This window comes from Equus quagga, unplaced genomic scaffold, assembly GCF_021613505.1.
Source record: "Equus quagga isolate Etosha38 unplaced genomic scaffold, UCLA_HA_Equagga_1.0 80803_RagTag, whole genome shotgun sequence".
Classification (NCBI taxonomy): domain Eukaryota; kingdom Metazoa; phylum Chordata; class Mammalia; order Perissodactyla; family Equidae; genus Equus; species Equus quagga.
The window spans coordinates 1-9,148 of record NW_025803303.1 but is presented as its reverse complement, the minus strand read 5'-3'; the positions used below and the strand labels follow the sequence as shown (position 1 = coordinate 9,148).

The 9,148-nt window shown below is 57.0% G+C and overlaps 1 protein-coding gene across 1 annotated transcript; it reads right to left on the bottom strand.

Annotated features, from left to right (window-relative positions):
• Positions 1-5: 5 nt before the first annotated feature.
• On the bottom strand, positions 6-8,217 carry LOC124234491 (BPI fold-containing family A member 1-like; the record flags this gene model as incomplete). Its single annotated transcript, XM_046651840.1, is given in 10 exon segments — positions 6-110; positions 112-165; positions 893-978; positions 1,410-1,473; positions 1,580-1,664; positions 2,495-2,626; positions 3,956-4,060; positions 5,146-5,362; positions 6,427-6,550; positions 8,069-8,217. Coding segments are annotated over 9 exon segments (957 nt in total), but the record flags the coding sequence as incomplete, so codon positions are not given.
• Between the last annotated feature and the right edge of the window lie 931 nt (positions 8,218-9,148).

Here is a 9,148-nt window from a genome sequence, read left to right as displayed (position 1 = left end):
ACGAGGAGCTCCTTGCTGGTGTAGAGGCAGGACAGGATGTCATTGTACTCTTCCAGCCAAAAGGCCAGGTCCGCCATGCTGCCCTGGGCTAATTTTGGGAGGGGCTGGGGGGGCCAGGTGGTCAGGCCTTGGAGCTCTCTGGCCTGGGCCGCAGCTGGTCACGAGCTTCAGAGGAATGAAGGAGAAAGGAGAAAGGCAGTGTGGCCAGCCTCCCTGGCCAGCAGCTGCTTACGGCTGGTACCCCGAGGGTCCACTGTGTGCTAGCACAGTGCTGCCCGATTACGTGCACAGTCTCCTGTCGACCTCACAGCAGCACCAGGAGATGGGAACTGTCGCTGAGGCAACTGAAGCCTGAGGGGTGAAGTGACTTACTCAGGACCCTGCCCATGGCAGAGGTGGAGCTGCTGTGGAATCCAGAGCCCCGTCTTCTTGCTTCTCCCTCCTTTGACCCCATTCCCCTCTCTGCGCCCTTGTTAATGGCACCTCCTTCCTACCCGCTCAGAGGCTTCCTGTCCACCATTCCATGGGGACAGGAGTCGGGCAGCCAGCCTCGTCCCTTCTCTGGGCCTCGGTTTCCCCATCTGAGGGGTCCCTGCCCTTTTGTTGGAGCCCCATCTTTGCTCACGGGACACACAGCCCTGTGGCCTCTCCTGCTCTCCAGGGCGGAGGCAGGACTCCTCGGCTCAGCAGGAGCTCCCGAGGGCGGGGCCTGCCGGGTCTCCCCTTTCTTCTCCCTCCTTCTCTCTCCCCTAACACCTCCTTTGCCTGCTCCTCCTCCTCCCCTTTTGGCCTCCTATCCCGAGGAGCTCCCCTCTCAGTCTCCTCTTTGCCCGTCCTCCCCCAGACCAGTGGATGTCCCGGGAGGGTCTGCCCCGGCAGGGGGCCGGCTCACCTGGACCTGCATCAGGATGGCCTCCTCCGTGAGCTCTGTGGTGGTGACATGGTACTGGAAGTCTTCTGGGCCCGAGATGGTCGGGGCTACAGTGAGGAAATGAAACTGGGGCTCAGCCTTTCTGGGGGGCGGATGGGGAGGCAGCAAAAGCGGGAGAAAGTCGTTCTCCCTCTCTGCTTAGCTTTAAGCTCCTCGTGGGCTGGGCCTGTGCTTCTTGTAATGATGAACATTTATTGATAATAACTTTGTGCCGGGTTCTATGTATTATCACCGCAGCCCACGTGCAGGCCGACGGCGAATCCCATTCCACAGACTGGGAAACCCAGGCCGAGGGGGGCGGAAATGACTCACCAAGGTCAGAGGGCATATGCCCTTTTCTCCCCCACTAGAAGGCAGGCTCCCTGTGGGCAGGCCCTGTCGGTGTTGTTTCCCGTTGGTCTCCCAGAGCCTAAGAGAGTTCCCGGCGCACAGTTGGGGGACAGCAGCTAAGCTCCCTCCTCAGCCAGGAGCTACGTACCCAGAGTGATGCGCAACACGTCCTCCAGCAGCGAGTTGAGCAGGGTCGTGGCCAGGGGGCACACCTGGAGGGAAGGCATGGGGTCCTCGTTGGGGTCGGGGTGAGGTCTAGGGGCTCTCCCTCAGGATCACACCCCTCTCCCAGGGGGCGGGGGAGCATGAGCTACTCACCATCTTCTGCAGGAAGAAAGGCAGCGTCTTGTCCAGGACGCCAGTCATCACCTTTAGAGCTTCGTTCACCAGGAAGGGGTTCATCCTAGGGCAGGGGAGCCGTGGGGTCTGAGATGCCACCGAAGGGGAGACTGAGGCCAGAGGAGGGGGTCTCGGGCAGGGCTGAGGAAGGCCCAGACAGGCCTGCGTAACTTGGAAGCTCAGAGGGCCTGCTTCCTTCTCACCTGGTGTCTCTCTCTTCTCTCTCCTCACTTTCCTTTTCTGTTTTTCCCTCCTTCTTGCTTTCTCTCTCCCTGACTTTCTCCTACAATTCTTTATTCCTTCTTGATTCTCCCTCTCTGCCTCTCTCCCTTTATTTCTCTCTCTGATAAAGATCTCTGGGATTTTCAAGGAAGGAGAGATCACACCTGGCAGTGGAAGTCATGGCAGGCTTCCTGGAGGAGGTAGCTTTTGTGCTGGGTAAATATAAGCATCATAGATAGTGGCCACCTTGTGCAGCAGGTTCTGTGCTAAGTGGGTCACATGGGTTGGCTCATGTCTTCCCCACAACCACCCCATGTTGGCTGGGTTCTGTGAACAATCCCATTTTACTGGTAAGGAAACGGAGGCTCCTAGACGTCAAATAGCTTGGCCAGGGCCCCAGTGTTGGGAAGCAGTCAAGCTGAGATTTGACCTGGGTGGACGCATCATGCTCTTAGCCATGACATTCAGCATGGAGGCAGGAGATGCTGGTGCGTGGTGTGTGCAGCTGTGGCCTGAGCCTGTCCCTGATGCCCTTGGTGACTGTAGACAGCGAGGCTGGGAGAGGCAGCCCCAGCCCTGTGTCTCAGCGAGGGGCTGAGCAGCCGCTGTGGGGCAGGAAGGCTGGGCACCTTCCTCTGCCCGGTGGGCGCGCAGGAGTGGGCAGGTACTCACTTCTCCAGGACCTCGATGCTCAGGTTCCCTGGTGGGGTGTGGCAGTCGTCGAAGGCCACGCGGGTCTTGTTCCCTGTCTGTTCCAGCCGTACCCCGATGCGGATGTTCTTGATGACGCTGAACCGCAGGATCCTGCAGGGGCAGCGTATCTAGGCCGCTCCAAGCCACAGCCCAAGGTCGAGGCCATAAGTCACAGGCCAGTGGCCTGCGGTGGCACGGAGGGCTCAAGTGAGAAACTAGGGGAGTTCATTAAAAGTAGAGTTCACACTGTGGAAAACCTGAAAAATCTGACAACACCGGGCCAGTGTCCTCACAGGTGGGCATCACCTGGGGCTGACGGTGACCTCGAGATGGGCCACAGGCTCCTCAGTTTGCCACCGTCCTCAACAGGCCAGGAGTCAAGTTGTGTTTTTACTGCACACCATTACAAGGCGACGGTGTGTTTACCATCCAGCAGAGAAATAGTTCTCTGGGCCCACGTCTCTATCCCAGAGACATTTTCCTGCACTTACTTCTCTGTTAAAAAGGGAAGCTAAACGAAGAAAGCCATACTTTACAAGAAAAACAGGAGTGGACACATTCCTAAAGGGCATTTAAGAATATTTCTGTTTCAGGGGCCGGCTCTGTGGCCGAGTGGTTAAGTTCACGCGCTCTGCTGTGGCGGCCCAGGGTTTCACCGGTTCGGATCCTGGGTGCGGACATGGCAGCACTCGTCAGGCCACGCTGAGGCAGTGTCCCACATGCCACATCTAGAAGGACCCACAACTAAAAATATACAACTATGTACCGAGGGGCTCTGGGGAGAAAAAGGAAAAATAAAATCTTCAAAAAAAAAAAAAGAATATTCCCGTTTCACATGCAAACACCACCTGAATCGCTCCCTCTGTTGGCTGTCGAGTTTGCAACCCCGGGTCGGTGTCCTCGTGCTTTGTCTAGTGTCCCGTCTGAACTCTCAGACAGGCAGTGAGCTCCTCTCACAGCAGCCGCGTGTACTTGGGGACTCGATCACACCCATTTTATAGATGAGGAAACTGAGGCCCAGGGAAGAGAGGCCCTTGCTCAAGTCGCCTGGATGGTCAGTGGGATTGGAGTCCAGGTGCACTGCACTCCAAGGTGAGCCTGGACCAGACCCTCCAGAGATATTCCCGTTAACACGTCCGCCTTTTACTCAGATGGGGCACACGTCCCCAGCAGGGAGGTCAGGGGGGTTTATCTCAGCCTCTGCCACTGACTCACTGTGTGATCCTGGGCAGGTCCCTCTCTCACTCTGTGCCGCAGTTTCCCTTCCCTGTCAGTAAAATTGGCTTTGAAACATGCCCAAGTAGAAAGGACTTTTGCGACCCGTATGGTGACCTGGGCAGGAGGCTTTGCCAGCCCTGCATGGCTGTTCTTGAGTTACGGCAATGAAGGCTGGGCTGCCTGGCACTGAGGGGGTGGGGAGGAGGCGCCCAGTGTACCCACCTCTGGAGGGACAGGTACAGTTTAGTCTGCAGTGTGACCTGGAACAGGCTGTCGCTTAGGATTTGCAGGGTGACCTCAGGTCCTTTGGCATCTTCTATGATCAACCTGTGAGAGGTACGGGAGGTGCTGGTGTGGCCTGATGAGGCCGCTATGACTCTGTGGAGTGTGTGTGTCTGGGTTAATGAGAATGGAGGGGACCCCAGGATGGGTGGGGGGCAGCGTTGGAACAACGCCTTCCCTGACTCCTGGCCCAGCTGCAGAACGGTGGGCTCCAGTTCCAGCCCCCAAGCCTTGAAGACCTGGGTGGGTCTCCTCCCTTCTCTAGGCCTCCGGGTCACCTTCTACAGAATGGGGAGAAAACACGGGAGGAGCTGTCTAAGGCTATTTAACCAGTCTGAATTCAAGTACAAGTGCTTTGCAAAAGAGAAGCAAGCAGGCGAGAGCCAGAGAAGGCAAGAAGGTTGGTGATCCCATCGTCATCCGCTCAGGGCCGCCTTCCCTGCTGAGCATCCGGAAGGAGGACGTGAGCCTTCTGCTCCCTCTGGTGGCCTCAGGTCCAGCGTCTCCCTGAGCTGGGAGGAGCCCAGAGTTTTCTGTACTTTTGAACGTTAGCTACGAGCTGGTGACTCATCTGGTACCCACCGGAAGGGGCAGCAGACCACCCAGAGCTAGGGGAGAGGCATCGAGAAGATGCTTTCTCACAGTGCTTAGAAGGAAACAAGCCTGCCGACACCTCCACCTTGGACTTCCAGCCTCCGGAACTGCGACACAAGGCGTTTCTGTGGTTTGGGCCGCTCAGTTTGTTGCACTTTGTTATGGCAGTTCTAGCAAACCAATGCAGTCAGAAAACCTAGATTTTGATGGAAACCTTCTTAACTTTAAAATGTCGTCAGTTCATTTAAAACACTGTGCCAGTTTGCAGTGCCAGGTGCAGGCTGAATGTGGAGGCTGGAGGGCTGCCACACCGAGGGCCCTTTTAGACTCTGCTTTGTTCCTTGGAAGATTCCAAGTGGCTTAGAGAGGCTGAGGACAATGCAAATGCCCTTGCTGAGCACTTTCTGGGCTGTAGAGAACCTCCAGGGACACCCAGGGCTCCCACCCACAGGGGTTCACCTGCCAGGGAACCCCATGGCTCAGGGACACAGCCGGGCCTGGGGGAGGAAAGGCCGGAGGCGGCACCCGCAGCTCACCCGCCCGCCTGGAACAGCTCCTCCAGCAGTGGGAGGCTCTTTCCGGAGAGCAGGTCCCCGACCAGCGACAGGTCAAGCCTGCTGCTCTTCCTGGAGAGGCCTTCTCTCACGAAGGGCAGGTGGTCCAGGATGGGGACGCCTTCATCTGCAGCCTCCGTCACAGGAATCCTGGTCACGCGGTCCAGGATGCGCTGTTCCGAGAACAGGTCTGAAATATCTAAGGACACAAGCCCCTCCTCAGTGTGGGGCTCGCCCTTCATTCAGTCACTCAATACACACCCAATAGCATTTGAGTGGCTCTGAGTCAGCAATCTAGATGGTCATTTAGCAGCAAGTACTTATTACGTGCTTACTCTCTTCCTGGCCCAGGGAACAGGAGCAGTGTGGCTCCGCCCCCATGGAGGGCGCTTCTAGAAAGGGAGATGGGCAACAACCGAACAATCAGATAAGCAAAAGCAAACAAGGCAATATTCAAAGTGATAAGGGCTACAAAGAAAGTAAAATGGGGTTGAGTTGGAGCATGACTTGGGGGGGGGTCTACTTTAGATAGGGTGGTCAGAGAGAGCCTTTCTGAGGAGGAGGCATTTGAGCAGAGACCTGAACAAAGTGAAGGAATCCACTATTACAAGGTCTGGGAGGAGAGGCAGTGGGAACAGCATGTGCAAAGTCCCTGAGGTGGTAATGAACCTGGTGAGTTTAGGAAACTGAAAGATCAGTGAGGTTGGGCTGTGGTGAATGGGGGGAGGTGGACGGACAACAAGAAACTTGTGGTCAAGAGGGAGAGAGACAAACAGAAAGACAGAGGGATAGACAGGAGAAGAACAATACACTTGGATAACGCAATAGATGAGGCTTCACCAAAGGGCTATGGGAGCCTGGAGGAAGGAGACTCCTTCTGCCTGGGGAAGTTGGGAGGGATTCCCACCACAGGGACTGTTAGAGCTTTGCCTGAAAGCGTGAGTCAGAATTCACCATGCTGGGAAGGAGGGAGGGAGCATTGTAGGCGGAAAGGAAGGAGGCTGGGAAGTCCATGGGCGAAGTCAGGGCAGGTGGTGGTGGAAGAGGCTGGAGGTGCAGGGTCTGGAATGCCAGGATGAGGCACTTATGGTAGTGGGGAGCCACAGCAAGTGTTAGAGCAGGGGAAGGGGAGTCAGCACTAGCAAATTCTGCCTCTGGTGAGGGGGAGGCCAGAAGAAGAGCAGTCTTGGGGAGGTGGTGCCGTCTCCCACCCCTGCCCCTCCCTGAGTTCCTGCCTCTCGCATTCCACTCCTTAAATTTTACCTGTCTCCAGCTGATCCTTGCTGACCCGCAGGAAGAGCAGGTGCCGGGCCTGCCCTTGAGCCTGGGGCAGCAGCCCCCAGCATAGCAGTGACCCCCAGAACAGCAGCATCCTCCCCGCCAGGACCTGCAAACACAGAGCTGGGAATCCCAGTGGCCACCTCCATGTCCCCAGGGGGGACCCACTGCCCAGCATCTCCAGTTCTGCCTCTCCTAGAACCGTCTCCCCAGCCCTCCTTCCCTCTCTTCTCCCCCTGGCTCCAGGTCGCTCATCCTTAAACACAGCCTCCACTTCCCACCACCTCACATGAGTGCTTTCAATTCCCTCTACCTGGAGTGCCCTCCCCCTTATGTGGGCTGGCTTCAAATCCGGGATCTGCCACTTCCTGACTGCGCGACCCTGAGCAAGTTCCTTGACCTCTCTGTGCCTCAGTTTTCTCAGCTTAAAATGGGAGTAAACATAGGTTGTTGTGAGGAATACATTCAACAATAGGCACAAAGCACTTAGCAAGCAGTGTGCCCAACAGCTGCTACTGTGGCTAGTAATGCTGTGAGCTGTTAAAAGATGGAGCACTCCTTTTTAACCGTGGGGGTTTCTGGATCTTGAGGAAGACAGGAGACAGGGGTCCTTGGGGAGGCGCCATAGTATTTCAACCAGTACATTTGTACTGACTCCTACTAGCTGAACTTCAGCCCTGCCCAGCTGGCCAAAAGGGCATAGTTGGGACCCCAGAGCCTGCAAGCAGGGAGCTCTCCGGGTGGGCAAGGGTGTGCCACCAGGACACGTGGCCTCCGGAACTGCAAGGCGGGGACCAGCCGGGATGCAGACCTCTCCAGGCAGACACCAGAATAAGCAGGGCCATCGAGGAGCCACCACGGCACCCCGTCCCCTCAATGCCACATCCATGAAGAAGCCCCCAAGGGCAAATGCTGCCCCTGAGCGAGAAGACCCCTGAGGTGGCTGAGCCCACCCTGGAGCGCCTGAGCCGATCCTGGCATTGCCTTGAATCGGCGACATCTGGTGTTTTGCCGCTTGGTGGCGCAGGAGCTCAGAACAGCGATTCACTAGGTCATAGAAAAAGGAAAGTTTTTGTTTGTTTGCCGATATGAATTTTGGACTGGGAAATCTGGACTCAGGGCCTTAGCGGTTATATCTTGCTTAATGGCTATTCTTAAATTCACCCGCTGTTTGTCTCACCAGCGTGTTGTCAGGCCCTGGACCAGGGTCTGTTGTCAATCCTTCACCAAAGTCAGGCCTCTCCTCCCTTCCTGCCCTGGGCCCTCACTCTGCCCTCCAGCCCGCTCCACCTCTTGCCTTGAATCATCCACACCAGCCCCACTGCTACTTGAGTCCTCGCTGTGTGAGTCTCAGGCACCACGCTGAGAGCTGTACAAGCTTCGTCACGTCATCGAGTCCTCACCACAACGGTCTGGGATCATTGACAGCAGGCCCGTTTTACGGATGACAAAACTGAAGCTCAGAGAGGAGAAGTGAATTGCCCACGGTCACACAGGTAGTAGGTGGCAGAGCCTTGATTGGAACCCAGGTGAGCCTGATGCTAAGAATCTAGGCACCACTTCACCACGTTATCATGGGTGCTCAAGAGACATTTGGGAAGTGCCCATGTCAGCCTCCTGCTCTCACCTCTCCAAGAATAGGGCTGTCCCGATCGCTCTCTGGCCTCTGTCTCCAGCTTCCCAGAAAGACATGACTTTTATAACCTGAGCTTGAAGCCTGTGTGGGTGGACATGTGGGCAGGAAGCCCAGCCCCGTGGCTGGGGCTTGTGCTCAGGGGAGCTCTTCAGGAGAGGGGAGGTCCTCTTGGCCCTGGGCGGCAAGGAGCTTCTGGCCAAAACTGATCGGGCCCATCACTAAGGCCTGAGGGCTAGGCTCTGGGACCGGGCCAACAGAACCCACAGAGGAAGTGGGTGAGGGCCCTGTGGTTTTGGGGTGGGCCCTTTCCCTTGGGAACAGCAAAGCTGCAGGGCCTGGGGCAGGGCTCCAGCTCTCGGGAGGGGCCTGAGAAGGCTCCTAATACAGGATGTGGCAGTCACAGAACCCAAGGGATAAAGGTGTGTATGGGAGCAGGGGGGAGGAGAGCAGTTGAGGGGTAGAGGCATGGCTGGGAGGGGCCTAGTGACCAGGGACCAGGAAGGTGGTGGAGTCTTGGAGTTCCCCCCCGGGGCTCCTGCCTTAGGGGTGCATGGGTGGCAGTTGTGTTTCAAAGCCCAAATGGAAGGAGGCCAGCACAGAAGACAACCCCTTTCCTTTATGGGACATGGAGACCCAAGGGGGAGTGATGAAGGAGCAGAGTAGAGGGAGGCAGTGTAGGGTAGTGGTTAGGGGCTGCTTGGTAGTCGTGTTGAGTTGTCAGAGCCTTGGTTTCTTCATTTGCCCAGTGGGGGTCCAGGGGCTGTGGGGAAGGATGGGTGAGTGAACTCTCAGCCCGGCACCTGCACAGAGCAAATGCTTGTCTTGGTTTAGGTCCCCAGAAGCAGACCCTGAGACCAGGATTTGAGAGCAGGGAGCTGATTTGGGCGCTGAACCTGGGAGGCACTGGTAAGGGAGGGAAAGTGAGGCGGGGAAGGAGGAGCCCATAAAGGTGTGTCATCAAGCAAGTGGTCCCGCGGGCATCTTGGGCTCAGGCCCGCTGGGGCGCTGTGGGAGCCAGTGTGGTGCTGTTCCCTGCCCCTGAGGGGGGAGGAGGCGGGGTTGTTTATTCAG